The 21,023-nt window shown below is 48.7% G+C and overlaps 1 protein-coding gene across 1 annotated transcript in view; it reads right to left on the reverse strand.

Annotated features, from left to right (window-relative positions):
• Nucleotides 1-21,023, reverse strand: part of ZFHX3 (zinc finger homeobox 3) — a 238,636-nt gene that overhangs the window by 582 nt on the left and 217,031 nt on the right. The window contains 4 exon segments of the mRNA XM_023514108.1: nt 1-3; nt 6-1,150; nt 5,002-10,455; nt 11,831-11,933. The exon segment at nt 1-3 is cut by the window's left edge and continues 582 nt beyond it. Coding sequence (XP_023369876.1) covers nt 1-3; nt 6-1,150; nt 5,002-10,455; nt 11,831-11,933 — 6,705 coding nt within the window.

Genomic DNA, 21,023 nt, shown 5'->3' on the forward strand with positions numbered 1-21,023 from the left:
AGGAGGCTATCAAGAAGGCCGCTGCCGCCGCCACTGCCGCCGCCGCCGGTGGGGACGTGAAGCACCATCTCTTGCAGGTTCACCACAGACTGGCCGAAGAAGCAGAGGGACTTCAGGTGGCTCCTCGCCGCCTCCTCGTCACCGAAGCCCGCCTGGCACTTGCGGCAGACCAACTTGTACTGCACCTTTGGAACAATGAAGGGGTCGTAGAGGGAGTCCGCACTTTTGCTTTCTGCTTCTGGCTCTTCGGGGGGTTTCGGCAGGAGGGGGGACACCTCTCGGGGGGCGTTTTTCTGCTCTTCTGGTTTGGGGGATTCTTTGGCAGGGTCTTTGTCTGGGGAAGCAGCCCCCTGGGGGACTGGGGTTTGGCTTGCTTTGGGCTGCTGCTGCTGCTGCTGCTGCACTTTCTGCGGCGGCTGCTGCTGCTGGAGCTGCCGCTGCTGCTGCTGCTGGATCGCCTCCTGCAGACTCTGCTGGTATTGCTGGTACTGCTGCAGTAGGGAGCCCGGGGACAGCCCCATCAGGGCCTGCGACAGCGCAGGGCTGTAGGGGAACAGGCCTTCCATGCCATACATGGGCTGCAGGTACCCACTCTGCAGGGCGCCAGGGATCTGGGGGGCATAATAAGGAGAAAAGCCCGGTACGAAGTAAGGAAGGAACTGGCTCGTGAGCAACGCCGTGGGGTCCGAGGTCAAGGCTGCCTGCAGGGCCTGCAGCTGAGCGGGGTCCACCGCGTACTCCATGGCTGGCAGTGGCGCTGAGATCGTGGCTGCCGCCGCTGTGGGGGCCTCTCCTTTCTCCTTCTTGGGGACAGGCAGGGGTTCCCCTTTCCCTTTGTGCGCCTTTTCCTTCTCCTTCACCTTCTCACTGTCTTTGTCCTTGCGCGGCTGCTGCGGCAGGAGTTGTGGTGTGGGTGGTGGCTGGGCTGCTGGCGGTGGGGGAGGCTGTTGCACCTGTGGCTGCTGCTGCTGCTGCTGCTGCTGGGGCTGGGGGGGTTGCTGAGGGGCCATCGCCATGGTGGCTTGTGCTGGGGTCGGGGAGCTCAGCGACGCTGAGGACGGTTTATTTGGTAATCCAGATGTGGGGAGGCCAGGGGAAGGAACTGTTGTGCTGGGCAGACCCATCAAGTTCGGCTTAGGAGACGTTAAAGCTGGAAGGAATGGAGATAGAAAGAAATCACGGGTCAGTTAGGGACGTGAGGCTGAAGCTCAACACATTGTCCCGGTGTCACCGCAGAGTCTGAGATGCCAGGGTTTAAACTTGAAGGAGCCTCTCAAAACCAGTCTTTTCACCAGAAGTCTCCCGCCAGGCTCAGGACCCTGTCCTGGGTCAGCTCCCCCACTTCCCCTTTCAGCTGAACAACCTCCAACCTTCCTGCCCAGTGTGCCACACCCACTAGTTCACTCTGGCAGAGCATTCCCGGCTACCATCCACTCCACCCAAGGCAGTTAGTCTGGCTGCCCCCAAATTAGCTGTTTGTAGCTTGGACCCATCAAAGCTTCACGAAAATAGTACAACCTTGAACCCTCCATCCCCAGAAGTTGTCTGGAGGAGAGAGGCAACAGAAGAGAGCAAGAGCAAGAAACGCGGCACACAAGGCCGCTCTCAACTGCTCCTCTTCTCCCAGCTCTGCTGCTGCAGCAGAATGGACGCTTCCGGAGGGCAGAGAAGATGAATGGGAGAGAGTGGAGGAGGGAAGGGCCTGGGAAGAAATAAAATCAATTCATTCTGGGAAAACTGCTCCAGTGCCTTGGCCCAGCTGACCTGCTTCATGTCTGTTGAATAGTTGTAACCACCTAGGAAGAGGAGGCTGAAGGATGCTGGAATCTGCTGGAGAAATGACCACCTTATCTTTCTGCCCCTATTTCAATAATATACTAAATGGCCAGTGGGGCTGGACATGCTTGAGAACCCAGCCAGAGAAAGAGAGGAGAAAAGCAGTATCAGAAATGGAACAGTCCAAGGTGCTGACACCATCAATTCCCAAGACATCATAACCTACCCCACGCACCAATGCTCAGGGACAGTAAAGGTATCTGTGTACCAAGCCCACATGGGGTACAGACCCATCATTGATCAGATATAACCCTAACCTACTGCTCCCTGCAAAGCCTTCACTAACACCAGAACTTAACATCCTCCCTCACCCATATCGATAGCTCCTGGTTTGAACCTCCTGCCAGGGTAATAGAAAAGCGTGTTGCTGCTAATAAAACACCAAGCTTCAGGTATATGAAGACTAGCATGGAAGCAGGGAAGCAGAGCATGGGAGGGGGGTTGACAGAGTGTTCTGGATGATGAAATGCTAAGAAAAGGCAGGAGTCAGGAAGAACTCACAGACAACAGATCTCAGAACACCTCTACATTCACCATATCCAAGAACCTTCACTTCAGAGGACATCAAAATGTAAAATCAAAAAAATCTCATAGCTCTTCAATATTTCACCTGGACCACCTTCTGCCAGAAAGCTAGGATGGGGGTTCCATAATATGACCCACTGTCATGAGACAAAAACACTCTGCAGCCCAGACTTGGGTGAAGACTGTTGATTTCCAGCTATACTGGTACAGCTCTCACTATCCAAGCCTCATATCTCACATGAAAATAACAAGACTGCTTCAAGATGCCACTCCATTAACGCCAGATAGCCAAGGAAGAAGCGTCCTTCAGCATCACATCATCCAGTTTCCTAAATGGCCATAAGAAACGGGGATCATGTGTCTGACTCAGAACAATTTTATAAAGGCTTGTTGGTTAAACTGGCACATACAGGGCAGAGACACAATAGATTATGAATTATAAACTTGGGACATGGCTCTTTTGGTCTGCTGCTAGGCAACAAGCCTGCTCTAAGTTTAAAGGGTAAGGCCAGAGCCACAAGCTCAGTGGGGCAAGGAAGAAATGTCTAGAGATTTCCCCATCTCCATGGCTTCAGGCTTTTAAGAGAAAGATTTGGGAATGAAGGTCTTAAACTGACTTTGTGTATCTTCAAGCAGTGGTCTACATAAGAGATTCAAATTTTAAGAAATATTTTCTGAACCCCTGCTATTTACCTACCTCTGCCCTAACCACACTAGATATAATAGCTCAATATACTTTTCTCACAATAATTCTGTGACCTTAGATTTCTGATTTAAGATTGGAATCAAGCAACATACTTCATCCCCCTTAGACCTGGCCACACACCTCTGGAGACAGACTGACCCTGTGTGGATTATACCTGACACACATGGGACCTATGAGCTTGAGCCCATCAATCACCCTCTTAGAACCTCAGCTTTCCACAATAGATGGTTATAAGGATAAATTGAAAGACCATACAGAAAGAGCCTAGCATTGGACCTGACATTAATAAACACAAGTTCCTTCCCTCCCATTCCAGAACCAGTGCTCTTGAGAGTTGTGGTAGGGTCAGGTGATGGTAACTGGGACACACCTGTCTGCCTTGGATAATGAAGAGCATACCTTCCTATCTCGAGTCCACTCTGTGTGGTCTCGAGTAGCACTAAACATATACCTGGTGACTGACTGGCTCAGTGCTGTGGAAGAAGCACATAGCACTGGGAGCCTGGAGGCCTGGGCGGGAGCTCTGGCTCCTACCCTAGCTTGTTGAATGGTCTTGACCTCTCTGGGCCTCAGTTTTCTCATCTGTAAAACAAGGGGAATAGATCAGACATGCCGACTCTACTTTGTTCACATTATTATAACGCTGGGCCTTCCCAAGCCCCTCTGTCCAAGTCTTGGGCTGTGGGGATAATTCAGTGCCTGGCTGCTTTCCATACCTCCTTTCCTGGTTTATGTCTAACTGGTGTTTGCATCACTCTGTGACATTACTGGTCAACACACACAAGCAACAACTTCTGTGTCTTAATGTGCTTCCTGTCCTTATTCTCTTTGAAAGGGAAACTGGGATCAGGAAGGGAGCAGCCTCATGTTCTGCAAACCACCACCAAAACTGTAAAACATGGAATTAATGGAAACTATGTCTGCTCTGGGAAGTGCTTCAACCCCTGGGAACAGGGACGCATTTTGAAGGCAAGGAGGTGCCCTGAGAGGCTCTCTGTTGGTTAAGGCAGGCCATTGTGGGAGAAGCTTGCTGACTTGTGCCTGAGCTTCACAGGACTCTGGAGGAAAGATGGCTGGGGAGAAGAGTGGGGACAGAGAAGGAGAAATGAGAGGTACACAGGGGTAAGTGCAAAACTCCCCATGAAGTGAGACTAGAAGAGTGCCAAGTACACACCATCCTAAATGGGAGGAGGCAAGAAAAGGGGGAGGGGCAAAAGGAAACGAAGGGGTGACTGAGGATCCCTAAAATAAGCATTAGTATTTTTGTCTGGAGGACAAACAAAAACATGTTGCCTAATACAAGATTCCTAGTCGATGGGCTCACATAGAAAGGCAGTCCGGTAGAAACCAACAGAGCCACAATCGTGCTAGGTAGAAGACAAACCCAACAGCAAGGATCTACCACACCAAAGAATTTCTTGCAGATAGCAGTTCTCCTGCCACTGGAGCTTACTCAAGAAGAAGGCAGGGATCCCAGTGAAGACAAAGAGTTAACTTAAATATCCACAGGGAATGATCCAGAATTAGCCAGAACATTCAGGTGTCTTATATTTGCAACAAATACCTAGATGGGACTGGTATTTCCACGAGGGCCAAATGGACGATCTGTGTTGGAACCTTCCTTCTCAAAAATTCCCAGAAATTAGACGGCCAGGTCCCTCAAGTTCTTCCCAACAGTACACACCCTGGCCATGCTACTAAATACAGGGCAGAAGAATGGCTTTAGAAGAGACTGTTCCAACCAAGAGGTCCCCCATCCCTGAACTAGGAAGGCAAAGAACCACGTCCACATCAGCACTAGGGAGACACGACAGAAGGAAAGTTCTGTATGTGCCCAGAACTCAGAAAGTTTGGATGGTAGCCATAGAACAAAATATTTAACCCTGAAAAAACAACAACAACAACAAAAACCATCCACCTGGAACAGAACCCACCTGTGTTGGATGGAGTAAAGCCTGGCAAAGAGGGGCTGTTGAGGCCAGGGAGCAACACGGGAGGAATGCCCTGGAGCGCTGGGTATGCTGTCGGGAGGTTAAGGGCCTGAAGAGGGGCATTGTCAAACATCCCTTGCTGCTGAGCTGCCAGTCCAAGGACCTCATTGGCCTTTTTAATCCGGTCCAACTCCTGCTGAGCCATCAACTGACGTACAGTGGCTGGGTCAAAGTACTCTTTTTCCTTGTCCAACTGGCTTCCAATGGTATCTTTAACTTTGGAGATATGCTGTTGGGAAAAGATATGGTCACGTACAGACAATCGAGCGCTGTACTTGATGCCACACAAAGTGCACTCTGTTTTGGGTCCCTCGTAACTTGTTTGGTTTATACCAAAATGCTTGGCCATGCTTAACTTGGACTTCTTTTCTTTTGCTCGGGCATTCTGGAACCAGACCTGAACAACTCTCTTTGGCAGTCCAATGTCATTGCCCAGGACCTCGCACTCTAGCATAGTGGGCGTCCTGTAGTCATTAAAGCATGACTTGAGGACCTTCAGCTGCAGATTAGTCATCTGAGTGCGAAATCGTTTCTGCCCAGGCCGATCCCCGCTGTCACCAGACTTGCCTGCAGATCCACTTGCACCAGGGCTCGGGGAGCAGGGGTCTGCAAGGCTCGAGGTTTCACTGTAATCTACCGTACCTTCATTGTCATATTCCTTGCTATAAAAGCTTGGGGCTGGGCTTACCAGACCAGATGACAACCGATCTTCATACTCGGACATTGCCATCATGGCCGCTTTGGTCAGCCCTTCATTGGGTGCAGAAGAGGATTTGGTTTCAGTTGCTATTCCCGTCGCACTGTCGTTGTCTGCGTTGCCCTCGTCTCCAGTTGTGGTGTCTGTGATTGCCGTGTTGACGGAGGAACAGTCGTCATTGTCCAGCTTCGTTTGGTCAAAGTTTAGATTAACTGAGGACATGGAGGGGCTTTCAAAGTCTTCAATCCCTTCCACCTTGATGGAGGAAGGGCTAAGAAGAGTTCTGGGAGACAACTCCATGGTCTTACTCACAGGTGAGAGGGGGACACCCTGGCCATCACTACTGCTTGGGGGTAGGTGGGAAAAGCTAGTTCCATCAAAAATGTCTCCTTTCATCTGGAGTCCCCCATCGCAGTCTAAGAGCATTGCCGACAGAGTTAGGTTGTAGCCAGCTCTCTTGGCTTCGTGCCAGTGACGGGACCGGATATGAGCCTCGAGGGCAGTCTTGGCTTTGAAGAGTGCTCTGCAAAACGGGCATCTTCTGTGGGCCTGAGCTGGGCCCACAGCCCGGAACTGTCCTTTCCTTTCCCGAGCTCGGGTGTTCTGAAACCAGACTTGCACCACACGTTTCTTCAAGCCCACCTCGTGTGCAATGTGATCCAGCATCTTTCGAGTCGGATTGGAGTCCAGGAGATACTTTTGGTAGAGAATTTCAAGTTGTTCTGGGGTGATAGTTGTCCTCAAACGCTTATCTCTCTGAGGTTCTTCTCCTCCAGTCCCACTGTCATTTTCGCCAGGGCTTGCACTGGCCTTTTCCTCCAGCTTCCTCTTCAGAGTGTTCATTGTGGAGGTTGGGGTTGAAGGAGAAGTGGCTGAGCTCGCTGGGATCTGAGGGATGGCCCCAGAGAGCAGCTGGCTGGCCAGGAGGGGGTTACTGGGATCAAACAGCATGAAAGGCATGTCCAGCGACCTGTCCAGAAACTGGGGATGGATGAACTGGTTCTGCGCACTCAGGAAGTGGAGCTGCTGGTGCTCCTGCCAGTGTTCAAATGATGGAAATGCCAACTTACACTGATCACACTGGTAGGGGATTAGCTGAGGAGGTAGGTTTGCCAACTGCTGGGGAGTGGATGTGTGGAGGGGCTTGAGGGGCAGGTGGGAGAGCTGGGAAGGACTGGGGCTTGACTGGGATAAAGGGCACTGAGGAGGCGGGGCTTGTGGGGGAGGCTGTGGCAACGAGGGCGCGGAAGCCAGCTGTGAGAGCTTCTGCTGGGGTGCGCTGGGCTTCTGCTCAGGCTGGTCTTGCGGCTGCTGCTCTGGCTTTGGTTGTCCTTGCTTTTCTTGGGTTTGGTTTGGCTGTGCGCTGGGAGGTTCAGCCAGCTTTGGTTTCTCATCACTTGCCTCCGCTTTTGAATTGAAGGTGGCCAGTTCGTCGGCCTCCGTCGTAAGCTGCAAGAAAGCCGAGGAAGCTGTATTACTGGCTGGTGGTGCCGGGGCGCTATAAGCCTGGGAGGGCATCGGGGTGCTGCAGGAGGAGCTGGTGGGTGTCAGGATTTCCATGGCATCCATGGAGTCCTCGTTTTGGCTGTCATCCTGCCCCTCCTCATCCTCATCCTTGTAACACAGCTTCTTCTGGTGCTTGATGAGATCAAAGATGCGCTGAAAGACCAGGCTGCACTTTTTGCACTGGTAGTTCAAATTGCTCGTTCGAATATATCTGTCGTTTGTGAGTTCACGCCGCTCTCCATCTTTGCCCTCTCCCTGATTCTCATAGTTTTTCCTGGCCTTCTGTCGGGCATTCTGAAACCACACCACTATGACTCGGGTTGGGAGGTTCAGTAAGTTAGAGAGCTGCTCAAATTCATCATCCTTTGGGTAAGCATTGGCATCAAAGAAGTCTTGTAAAACCCGCAGCTGGTAGTCAGTGAACCTCGTTCTGGAAGACCTCTTGCTCCCCCAGTACTCCTGCTTCTGGGGTTCCGGTGAAGGCGGCCGGGAGTCGATCTTGAGCTCCTCCAGGCTGGTGATGGGAGGATTGCTGAAGTTGTAAGGGGAGTCCTTGTTACGCTGCCGCTCTTTGAAGAGTGTGTTCCTGAACCAGTGCTTGATCACTTTCTGGGGCAAGCCAGACTTGTCTGCCATCTCTTTGATTTGCTCTTCGCTGGGGGAGTTGTTAATGTCAAAGTACTGGCGCAGGACCCGCAGCTGGTCGTCCGTGATCCTGGTGCGAGGCCTCTTGTTCTGCTGCTGGAGCAGGGTGGGATTGAGCTGATGCTGGTACAGCTGGGCCAGGTCTGCAGGCAGAGGCTCCACCGGCCCCAGCTGCGGGGGCAGCTGGGCCGGTAGAGTCTGCAGCGGCATGGTCTGCATCATCAGAGGCGAGAAGATGGGCAGCTCCATGGGCATGGACAGCTGCGTCAGCGGCACTGACGGTTGTGCCGGTGCGATCGTAGGAGAAGTGATGGGTGGGGCCGAGGCGGGGATGGCTGGAGTGGACGCCGGCTGAGGCGGGGCTGCGGGCAGGGGTGGAGGTGGTGGTGGAGGCGGTGGGGGCGGTGGCTCTGGGGTCTGGGGTCTCAGGGGGTACAGTTTGTCGTAGTGCTCTCTGTACTGTTTGGCAAACCTCTCAAGCTGTTTAAAGGGAAAGTAATTCTGATGGACATGTTCTTGATGACTCTTTAAAATCAAGATGTTAGAAAACAACTTGCCACAGGAGTCACACTCCAGCTTCTCCAGGCTCTCTCCCTGCTCTGTCTTCCCATTCTTCTTCTGCACCTTCTGCTTGTTCTCGTTGTACTGAATGACCAGCTCAAAGCCAAAGTTCTCCAGCAAGGCCTTGGTGGCATTCCCTCTGGCATCTGAGGCGATGCGCGGAGGAAGCATGGAAGGCTCGGAGCTACCCCCTGGTGCCAACTCTTTCTTCTCTTTGGCCTTCAAGGCATCTGGCAGTGATTCCTTTGGTCCTACGTTGCTCTCTGCCACCTCAGCACCGTCTCTCTCTCTCTGGCTTTCTTTTTCCTTTTCTTTGATGACCAATTTGTTTTTCTTTTCAGAGTGCTGGCTTGGTTGAAGCAGGGCAGGGTGACTCTGGGAGAGGGACAGTTGGCTTTGCTGCTGCTGCTGCTGTTGCTGCTGCAGGATCGGCTGGTGACTCTGCTGTGGGATCTGGACCTGAGCTTTCAGATCTTCCAGCAGGCCCGGGCCTGTCGTCCCCGTCAGCGTCAGTGCCCCGCTGGTCACAGGCAAGCTCACCTCAGGGTTGAGTTGGAACTCGGCGCTGGGGATGTAGAAAGGGAAGAGGAGGTGCTGCTGCTGCTGCTGCAGCTGCAGCAGGGTCTCGGTGGTCATGGGGAAGTGCGGGAGGAGGGTGGGGTTGAAGAGCTGAGACTGGATCAGGGCAGCCTGTTGCTGCAGCTCCTGCTGTAAGTGCGCTTGAACTTGAGCCTGGGCCTGGGCCAGCGTCTGTGCTTGTTGTTGCTGCTGCTGTTGCTGTTGCTGCTGTCTGGACGCGATCATATCTGCCAGTTTCTTCCGATTGGCCTCCTTGGGCTCTGAAGGGGAAGCGACGTTGGCACCTATGGGATTCCCCAGGGGCGGCATCCCCACACTTTCAGTGGGCACCTGGCTCAGCAAGGTGGAGCTTGGAGCGATGCCGGCACTGCTTGGATTGGTGGTAGTAAAGGTGTTACCGCCACTGGTGCTCACGGGACTTGGTGTGGAGGAGCTCAGGGAGACACTGCTGTTGTTCCCAGTGCCATTGCTGCTACCACTTGCGGCTTCCAGCTTGGCTGCCCGGGCCTTGGTTTGATGTAACACAGACCGCATATGGATCTCCAGAGTGGAACTCTGGCTGTAGGCCACATTACAAGTGTTACACTTAAAAGGTTTGTTGTCTGGGCTGCTGGTGGGTTCTGGCTGGCCAGTTGCTGATTCTTGAAGGGCTCTCTTTAACTTATGCAGGTGGGAGACGGAGTTGTAGTGCACCAGCAGGATATTCTTTTGAGTGAAAGATTCCTTGCACACGGTACACTTATAAGGGCGAGAAGGGTCCAGAAATTTTTCCATGGTAAAATTGGGGCCTTTTCTGAAAGGTAGTGCTCTCTTTGGCTCTGAGCCCGAGTCTTCCTGTACAGACCCAGAGTCACTGCCCGTTGGGCTCTGTTTATCTTCCAAGTCACTCTCTTCTTCCTTGTCTTCCTCAACGATGATGGTGTGGTCCTCGGCCAAGGTGGGGTCTCCCATTGCCAGGAGGTCACCATTAGCCAGAAGGCCACCATAAAGCTGCTGGATGTCCGCCTCACTCAACTCCAGGTGGCTTGTCTCAAGGTGTTTTTTCAGAGCCTGGAAAGTTCGGAAACTGCGCTGACAGAGGCAGCACATGGTGGCAGCTCTGATCACATGGTACTGGGAATGGAGCTGAAGCTTTTCAATGGTCTTGAAGGCCAGGCTGCACTGATTACAGCGGTACTTGTACACGTGCCGGTCGGACACGGGCAGCTGGGGCCTCTTGGCATGAACCTCATTGAAATGTGTCTGAAGGGCAGCAGACGTTTTGAAAACCTGGTTGCACCCCTTCTTCCAGCAGAGGAAGCCTGAGTCTTCCCTCACAGAGCCTGGGTCAGCAGAAGAGGGTTTCAAATCTCCGCTATGCTCAGTACTCGCAGATGGCAAGATGTTCTTTCCCAAATCCTCTGAGTTTTCTGGAAAAAAAAAAAAAAATCAACCCCAAAGATAAAGAAGGCTTTGAGGATGGCACTCACAACAGTCTACCTAGCCAGGCCTCACGAACACAGGATCTGATGACAACGGCAGTCCCAGCCTGAATGACAGAATCTGTGCAGAGGCCTCCTGCCTTCCTTCGTTCTCCCTACAGAGCACATGCGTATAAACAGACTGCACATGAGCAGAGATGAATAAAAGGAAACACAGGAAGTTCCAATTCAAAACAGACCTGTGTCACATCACAGATCTAACAGTCTTTTAAATAGTATTTAATTGCTTGACTCAAAATTCTCAATTTCTCGAGGACTGGTTTGAAGGCTACTGATCTCAGGCTGGATTCCCCTTTAATGTTCATCCTTTACATAGTAAGAATTTAGCACAGTGGATCTGAAGTGCAGGGTCTATGAATTAACACTGTCGTAGGTTGCGGGGAATTTACGAGAACTGCTGTTTACCATAAGAAATCTTAGAATATATGGTATATATACGTAGTAAGCATTTAGTTTCTTATTATAATATGACTTCTGACTCCCATCTTCATTCAACAAGCAATGAATGTTCAACTGGCCAATTATTAAAATATAGTAAAACTTGTTTGTCTACAGTGAGATCATCACACCCATAAATACCCTGACCTTTTTTTCCCGATCATTCGTCCACTGCCTAACATAGAAAAAGCACAGGGGGTTAGGCTGGGCAGTCGTGTGGCTGAACTCTTCCCAACTTAAATCTGGGGAAAGATGTAGGACGCCCCACTGAGGTCTCATGGTCCATGCAGCTAAGAACCGCCATGTGGCAACAGCAACCACAGCATACCTGTCCAAAACCACATCTTCTTCTGATACACCTCTGTGCCCCATCCTAAGGCAATCTCAGAAGACTTGGGGACAATGCTGTGCAGAAGCTGCTCTGGCACTGCATTATCGGAAAGGCAGCTAATCCATTGTCCCTAAAAATCAACTCACATGCTCCACGAGTCCTTAATGGTTAAGTCCTCAGAGATGCAACGTTTAATGGCTTATAGGATGGTGGGTCTATGGGCCTACTGACTGAGCCTCTGTTGTTCACTCCCTAATTAGACACACTATGAGGATGTGTGGGTCCACACTCAAGTTCCACTGGCTCTCATCAGGATTTCTCTCACTTTAAACCATAGGAATCATATACAAATACACGTCAAGAGCCAGAGTACAAAGTAGCCGACCATAGTAATTCTCATCTCCCGATCAGGTATATTCAGCTTAGGATTACTGTAAAGAATTCCTGGAATCCCTGCTTCACCAAAATTTGAAGCCTTTGGGCCCAAGGCTTCATCTTGATTCGATCCCTAGGGGATGTGATGATGACACTAACCAGGCTGCTTTCCCGCCTCTTCCAAGTTGGAATTCCCATCGCGGTCTGGAACAGCGGCTGGCAGGAACATGCTACTGGGCATCACCATCTCGGGGGTGGTCACCTGAGGAATGACAGGCAGAGAAACGAGGAAGAGTCAAATGGAGAGGAGAGGGACACAAAATAGGAGATGTTTCAAAATTATTTAATAAGCAAAATTAGCCTTCGCCAGTGTAAAGCTGGAGGTGTCACTTTTCATAGCTCACTGAAGATTCATGTTTATTAGACAAAGCTCACATCAGTCAAAAGTGTTTCTACGGTTACATTCTGGACATAATTAGCAGTGCACACTTGAAGAATAATCTTATTATTAATATTTTTCCTTTATGCAGAATTTTGACTTTGATCACTGACAATGTTTTGTCATGGGCTGTGAAACTTCTTGTGCAACCAATTAGGTAGATAAGTTGAAAGGCCCACCTTAAGCTGCTGAAAACATAATAAGGGCCCTAATTAAATCATACCTAGTAAAGTACACTGTAATCTTGAAGCAGGGAGCATTGTAGTACTGTTTTCAAAATGTATTCAGGCAAGCAGAGGAGGGAAGGAAAGGGGAAGAAGAAGAGGAGAGAACAAAGGGAAGGCTAAGGACACGCAGACACATTGGCAGATACTCCAGGAAACAACATTTTGTAACCCTTTACAAGCTGACATCAAGCACAAACAAGCAGTTCTTGTGACTCACTGAAGCCTGGATTTCTTCTGGAGTCTTTGCCTGAGGCACGTAACATCAGAGGGCACCTGCGACCAGTGTCCCAGCCGTAGACAGTGGCCTGCACAGCATTCTGCAACAGGGCAGCCCCACCTTGGCCACGGCCAGTGTTCTGGTACAGTAATTCCAGAATTAGCCTGGATTCAAATAGCTACCATTTGAGGTCAGATCCTCAGACATTTGTCTAGGCCTCCCTGCCATATAGCCAGAAGCTTGTCCAAATGGGTTATCATTTGTCCTATGTTAATATAAGCAACATATGGATAAAACGTTCTTCATTTAAAAAGAAGCATCTCCCTCTGCCTGCTATGGGGTGGGAAAGGTAGGTGGCAATGATATTTTCAAGGGAATAAGAAATCGTCTCCCATTTGATGACAGCCTGAGAAATGCACTGACCTAAAGGTTATAAGAGCAGAAGCCGCCATCACCACTAACCTTTCTACACGGTGCACAGCCCCACTTGAAGACATTATTTTCCCATCAATCCCAACTTTAATGCATTAATATTCTGTTGCAAAGATTGGAACACTTAGATTTCTGCTCAAAATTAAATTATATGTGTATATATATATTTATGAGATAAAGCCTCACTGTCACCCTGGGTAAAGTGCTATGATGCCATAGCTCACAGTAACCTCAAACTTTTGGGTTCAAGAGATCCTCCTGCCCCAACCTCCCTGGTAGCTGGGACTACAAGGCGCCTCATACCACACCCAGGTCATTTTTATGTTTTTAGTAGAGATGGGGTCTTACTTTTGCTCAGGCTGGTCTCAAACCCTTGAGCTCAGGTGATCCACCTCCCTCGGCCTCCCAGAGTGCTAGGATTATAGGCGTGAGGTATGTGCCTGGTCTAAATAATATTTCTAATAAATTACTATTAATTAGTAAGAACTTGAGGACCCTGGCCTTGCCCACATGTCTCCCAACTAGAATGAACAGCAATAGGCTGAACAAATCAAGGAAACCTAGCCAAATGCCCCCACTGATACCTAGAAAATAACTCCCCATTCACTATTACAGGGAGCAGTAGAATAATTTCAGCAATCCAGATGCCAACGGGTGCAAAAATTACACAGCAGGCACCACAGAGGAGGGTTCTGAGCAATCCTTTGTTTACAGAGAGCAGGTGCGCGGCAGGTGAACGTGTGACACGGCATTTCTGTTCCCGCAGACATCTGCACCCTCAGACACAGCTCACCAGCAGCTGGTTAAGGCTAGCTGTTGATGAGCCGTTAGGAATGGCGTGGAGATTGCCAAACTCATTCCATCTATTCTCTTTTTAATAGAAAGCATTTCTGACCAGTGTGGTTGGGGAGTCCAGCGGGAATCCAAGAAGTGAAAGGTCACCGATTAATTTACAGTCCTCAGCCGAGGGGGAGCACGAGGTTGGGGGTACGAGGGGGAGAAAGGGAAGGGAAAAAAGACTCCCCCCCACCTCCTTTCTCAGCTGTAGCTGCAGGATCAGTCCTTTCCTGGGATCTTTAGGAATTATGAAAAATGAATCATGAGAAATAAAAAAAAAAAAGCCCTACAGAGTAAAAAAGAATAAAATTATCTAACACCTCAGCTGCACATCATTATAGAAAACTGTGGGCTTTTTATACGCATTACAGTAAGGCAGACGTCCCCTCTAACAGACTCAGTACGACGGATCAGTAATTGTTTTCATACACTTTAATTAGAAAAACTCAGATGGCTATGAATAATAATGGAAAAGAGAGACTTTTGCACTTGAAAGGTTGAAGTCAATCAAGTGTGAATGACGGCAAAAAAGAAAAAAAAAAAAGACACCAATTCATCAGCCCTCTGTTGTCTCGCTGCGACTTTAATCATAATTCCTGATTGGGATTCAAGAAGGCAGTAAGCAGTGGTTCTTTGTCTGCCTTCACCTTCCATCAATTAACTCTCCCCGAAATATAATCATCAACCTCACACGCTCCTCTGCATCTTAATCTGGGCCTCCAAACCTGTAAGTCTTGCCCCATATGATTTTAAGTAACTACTTTTATCTACCCGTATCTTCTCATCTGTAGTATTCCCTACCTCTCCCTGAAGGAAAAAAAAAAAAAAAAAACGGTTTGATATATGAAATTTTAACAGGCAAGAAATACTCAGGAGGTAAAGAGGAAGATCCCTAAAAAGAATCCTAAAGATCTAGAAATTCTGGTGGGGTGTGTATGCACCTGCGTCTGAACAGAGGTTGAGAATGGAAGCTACCTCCCTGCACAGCTACTGGAGGCCCCACATCAGTTCCCAGATGCTCCTGTTCTCATGCCTGTGCCTGGTCCTCCCTCTCCTACCAGCTTCCCAAGTGTTTCACTCAAAGCTCGCGTGTTTTATCTTCAAGAGCCATAAACATAAAGCTTTCCAAAGACCTCACTGAGGAGTCCTCTTGCCCACTGAAGAGATGTATCCACAGAGATTTTCTCCGGTACTTGCCTTGGCACCTCCTTTGTCTTCCTGTCATACCCTGACTACCCACCTGCATGCAACTCAGACTGCCTTAGACAAGTGTCTGACGCACAGTCAAAAGTGGGGACTGTGCTGGGTGCAGTTCTGTGAAGGCCTTCTCTTTTGCTAGGATCACCCATATACAGTTTACGAAAGGACAAAACCTGGTTACATACAACATAACCAGAGTCCATCCCAAGTGTGCCCAAACTTCAGAGGCCTTCAAATAACTGGTCCCATCAGCAACATCCGTGCACAGCTGAAACTTGAGCTTGCTCTCTCTCCCTGCCTCTTCCTCTCTCTGCCTATTCACCCTCCCACCCCGCCCATGACCCCAGGCATGGACTCAAAAGCCAAACATAAAAAGTTCTGAGGTTTGACCAGATGCTACTACACAATCCGCCCAAACACCTACACTTTCTATATCAAATGTACCATCCATGTCCATTGATTCTTCTACTCATCTGCACACAGGGAAACAATATATAATATAACCTCCATAGCTGACCTCCTCCCTACATTGACCACCTCAAGCTGACCCAATTTTCATAGACTGGAGATGCATCACTTGCGCATATCAGTACTGCAGGCCTAGTTCCTTATGCTGACTACCTCCCTACGTTGACCAGTTTGTTACAGTCCTTTCCAAAACAACTCAGCTGTTGAGAAGGAATGTCCCCGAGTGACCCTTTGTTCATCCATCCGTCTGACCACTACTCACTAACAAACACTCTATAGGGTCCCCCACATTGCATGCCTGTGAGGTGCAGAGAGCCAGACAAGGTCCCTGTCCCCAAGAAGCTCACAGTGCAGACTAATTAAGCTTTTAGAGGTCACAAATGCCTTAGAAAACCTGATGAAAGTTGCAGACTCCTAGAACAATACTTCCACAGACCGCATATTGCAGTCATGAACTCATAGGCTTCCCAGAAGGAAATCCAGACCCAGATCCTTGATCTCCTCAAGAGATTTGAGTTAGGTTCGTAAATGCCCAGCCAACCTTCTCCTGGCTTAGTTATTGTTTTAGATTATCATTAATAACTTTCAGTATTCTACAAGGTGAGTGGACCTAACACCCCAAAGAGGCACCTTTTAGAGCCTGAAGTACGAGACTGGAGTCTGGTCCCCACTGTAACATTTGCTGGCAATATTTACTCTTTCTTCATAGAAGCTGGAATTACAATGAACACTATTCCGTCATCCCCTGGAATTATGATAAAGACCAGCAATCCATCAGGCTCCCCTGCAGGTCACAGATGTGGAATGGCCAAATGCAATGCCCCGTGCGGCCAAGGTTACACTTGCCAAGTTCTCACGGGACCGTGTGTGCAGACTCACCTTCTATGGCCACCCTCAGGCTGGTCTAGTTAGAGCAATGCAACCAGCACATTCTATGTGCTGGAAAACAGATGTTTTCTTAGAAAAGATGTTGGACCTGACGCTGTTATCCCTACAGTCTTGGCATTGCTCATTTAAGCAGGGCTTCTTTCTAAAAAAACTTGTTGTTTTTTTTTTTGAGACTGCCTCACTCTGCACCCTCAGTAGAGTGCTGGGACATCATAGCTCACAGCAACCGCAAATTCCTATGCTCAAGCAATCCTCTTGCCTCAGTGTCCTGCTATGATGCCCAGCTAATTTTTCTATTTTTGTTTACTTATTTATTTTGAGACAGAGTCTCACTCTGTGCCCTAGGGTCCTAGCTCATAGCAAACCTCAAACGCTTCAGCTTCCCAAATAGCTAAGACTAAAGGTGGCCACCACAACGCCTGGCTAGTTTTTCTATTTTTAGTAGAGATGAGGTCTCCCTCTTGCTCAAGGGGCTGGTCTCAACCCCCTGAACTCAAGCGATTCACCTGCCTCGGCTTCCCAGCAAATTCTACACTTTTCAGTGGAAATCAGTAGAATGAGGAACCTTAGAAAGAAAAGGAAAGGAGGCCTCAGGCACAGACCTAGCCAGTCTCTACACCCTTGTGAATGAGTCACTAGTTCTGACCAAAACGTTTAAGCATGAGGTGAAAACCCCAAAGCTGCGAGGCAGAGCAGTCTACGTGAAGCTCACTGCTCCAGGGAGAGGCCCTTTGCTCGCCCCTCCCCTGGACCTAGACAGCCACTGCACCCACTGGCTGGGTCCCACACATCTGCAGCCAACAAAGCAGGACGCTCCTTGGCCATAGCACTTCCGAGTTCATTTTGCCTTTTTCCCTTTTCTGCCTTCTAAACATGCCAGGCCGAGGGCACTGAACGGTGGGATCCAGGGTGTCTCCTTTCTCTCTCTGTCTCGTTGCCTTTCTCAGCCAGCTTCTATGTGATGGGTTACTGGATTTTTTTAATACATAAAGCACATAAGAAAAACAAACTGTAGGGACAGGTTAACATTCATATGGGGCAGAAACAAATGCAGCCCAGAACCAGATTTTAAAAACTGAGAAAAAGAAAGAAAAAGAAGGTAGGTGAGAGGACAGAAAACATACGGACAGTGGTGTGCACACATGTGCATCGAGAGAGGGGAGAGCCGAGATGGAAAATGCATCGGAGAGAAAAGCTTCATTAGACTCAGAGAGGCAAGCAGTGGCGGTATACCAAGGTCACTTCTAATTTAGACCATCTAATTGGCAAACAGGCTCCAAATGGCTATCATCTCACAGGGCTTGGAATTAATGAAGCCCGATTATTTTCATTACCATCCTCTGAGATGGAGACAAAGTGAGAGAGCTGATACTCAGGTGGGTGCGACAGCCCTGAGACCAGCAGTCACTACCTGAGAACCTGGGGGAGGAACACGGGAGGTGACCAGCCTGTCCCAGATACTCATGGACACATGGGCACATGTGGAACACAGACAACCACGGACACTGGCCGAAAAGTCACAAAGTACTGCTCCTCAGACAGAGAGAGAGAGCAAGCAGTCTGCAGGCAGTGCTGGGCCAGGGGCTGGAGGCGAGATCTGTACAGGTTCAAGGCCTGCAGAATCCTCAGGACCTACCAAGGGCTGAAAGACAAGGGGCTGGAGAAAAGGGTGTTCTTGGGCTGCAAGAGCCAGTCCCCCTCACTGTGAGGTCGTAGTTGGTTAAGTGATTAAGGAACAAAGAAAATGTCCCTGTATTAGTGCTCCAGGATCCCAGTGGTGTGTCCTGTCACTTAGAAAGATAGTGATCAATTAGAATCATTTAAGAGTATTGAAATGCATGGTAGGTGGTCTTTCCTATTCTCAGTCAGAGTGCAGAAACATGGGCTCCATGCCCTCAACCCCCCTTCCGAGAGGAAAATATGGGCCCAGAGCAGCAGCTCCAAGGTCCTTCCCACCAATCTGAACTCTTCAGCTTCTCTGTAAATAGGTGAGACTTTGAGGTTAAATTGGCATTGGGGGCAGGGGCGGGCTGCCCAGCCAGGTGCGGAGGGGCACTTATCTCCTCTCCCTTAAGTTTTATAGATTCCCTTCTTTCCCATGACGTGTGCGGGGACACCCTTTGGAGCTCTGTTTCCAATAGGCCGAGTGGAATGAAGAGCTGTGGGCGCGGTTTCCATAGGGAGGGCCAGCACTGCGATAATTCCTGGTGGAGAGTATTTCTCAAGCCCCCTCATCAGTAAAAAGAAGGGGGCCCATGGAAGACACAGATAGGAGATGCAGAGCATCAGCAAGCAGCTGTTACCATAGCAACAGACATATTAGACACTGCAGGTTCCTGAAAGCTGTCTGATAAGGTATTATTAAATGAAGCCTCCTCAAAACGCTCTCCATTTACAACTGAACAGAAAGACATTGTGTAGAAAGTAATCTATTTCTATTTATCGGGGTGGAATTTACTTTTAGTGGGACTGAAACCAAATTTGAGCTAGACCCTGAGACTTTGGACTCAGACAGCAGAAAAAATTTGCCAGAATCTATAGCTGTAGGTACCTTGGACACACCCCTGGTCTGCCAGGAAACATCTATTGGGGAGATTTTGCCAGCTTTTCCTATTCTGTGGCCAACAGACGCTACCTGAGTCAACCCACTGGGGGAAGGAAGAAGATTCACTCCTCTCGCTGCCATTCCTCCTGGCCAGTCAGGGACAAAGCAGACACAGCCTTCTCCTCTTGTAGGATGAATGACCAGAGAACTGGCCATTCCTTATGGCTATAGTTTAGAAAATGGAGCTCTGATTTGAGAAGCATTTCTCATCATGCTCTTTTCAGAGTTTCCTCCTCTGGTTGGCCATGAACAAACAGATATATCATCAGAAAGCCCAAGGGATACTTTGCCATGGTCCAATTTTCTAATAAAATTACAATAAAATCTTGTCCAGGGGCATGATTTTAACCACAGGTTTGTCATAATCACTTAGTTGTGAAAGTGAAGTCCAACTTCCATTTTAATCCCAAACTTTGAGGAAGGACACGGACATCTGTTTCGATTCATCACAGCAGAGGTCAAGATCAGTATTCCAAGTCCTAAAATAAGATTCTGGGTCTGCCCTATCATCTGCCCATAAATTCCCCTATAACCCTGGCTGCTCATCTTTTCTTGCTGAATGAAAGGATTAAGGTAGAAATGCCTCATTTGGCTCAGTGTGAACCATCCTCATGATGGGAGAAACCAATTCTATACCGACAGCCACACCGTGACTCCATCATCCCGTGGAAACAGACAGTGCAAAACCATCCTTATGTATATACACCTTTAAATAAAAAGGGAACACTCTTATGTTTGCCCCAACTTTCCATTTCATTTCTGAATCCATTAACTTTCTCTCTTTGCTAACAAATCAACTTCCGGAACGTTTCCCACCATCTGCACACTTCTCAGAAACATCTAGAAAACATCTCCATTGTCTGCTGTGGAAAGATGAGGCATGTAGCAGTTTCTACACAAGGCACCAAGCACAGCTCCTTTAGAGAACAGTTTCTCCTACATAATTATGTTACCAGAGGCTCTAGAATAGGGTTTTTAATTGGGTCCATGGATATATTCCTTAGCTCCCTGGCATTGTGCATACAATTGCGCATTTGCAAAATACTTGGAGGGTCTGTAATAGTGACTATCAAACTTTAGTGTGCAACTTCGAAAAATAATTTAGGGATGTGTGTCCAAACAAACACAGCAGTAATATACTGCCCGCAAAAACTCTTTGGTAAAAAAAGATGCTTCATAATGACCACCACAAATGCACCTTCCTATTGCTGTAAGTTATAGTATGAAATATGACAAACAATGGATATTTTAAATATAATTTACACTCTAGTCCCCAGGGACGTACAAATGAACTTTTCATTGTCTAATGTAAACAGTCATGCAGATTATTATAAGCCCATAGTTCCTAGACTGGATTTCTGTTAAATAGCAAAAATAATAACCTGAGCAGAAGAAATACAGGTCAAGTATTGAGACTGCTTCCCTCCCCACACCTCTTTCTCCTCCTTCAAGCTCCCATGGTCCCAGGCCATCAGTTGGGAAGAAATATGAGGCCTAGGAAAACACCTTGGATATCTCCAAGGCTGGTGAGAATGTTGAGGAGACCTGTCACACAGAAACCCACCTGTCCTCAGAAGGAGGTTTCTACCTACAGAGAATCTTTCCACAGTGGTCACCTATTTGACAACACCCATGGAAAGTTAATTTGTACTAGAAAGACCTCTGGAAGGCAACTCACGCCTGGTCACCTTTGAGTTTCCCATCGGCCGCTGAAGTTCTCTTGATGCATCATCAATTACAAGTTCCTCACAACTAAACACCACTTACAACATTAGGCATTAACTTTGCATAACCAGATGGGATAGAACATGCCCAGAGGTGGTGTGTCTGTGACCCACACATGATAACGCAGAATTCTGAACAGACTACCTCTCTGGGAATCTTCACCTGAAAAGGTAATCAAATTCATTTCTTACACTCCACCATTGAAATAATTCTCAGTTAGAGAAAAGAGTAATTCTCTTTGGTGGTTTTTCCTCTAGTGATCAGGAAAGGGTTTTCATAGCAGTCCAGCACAGCTGAGAGGAAGACATTACTAC

Source organism: Otolemur garnettii, unplaced genomic scaffold, assembly GCF_000181295.1.
Source record: "Otolemur garnettii isolate 467f Iridium unplaced genomic scaffold, OtoGar3 scaffold00047, whole genome shotgun sequence".
Lineage (NCBI taxonomy): Eukaryota > Metazoa > Chordata > Mammalia > Primates > Galagidae > Otolemur > Otolemur garnettii.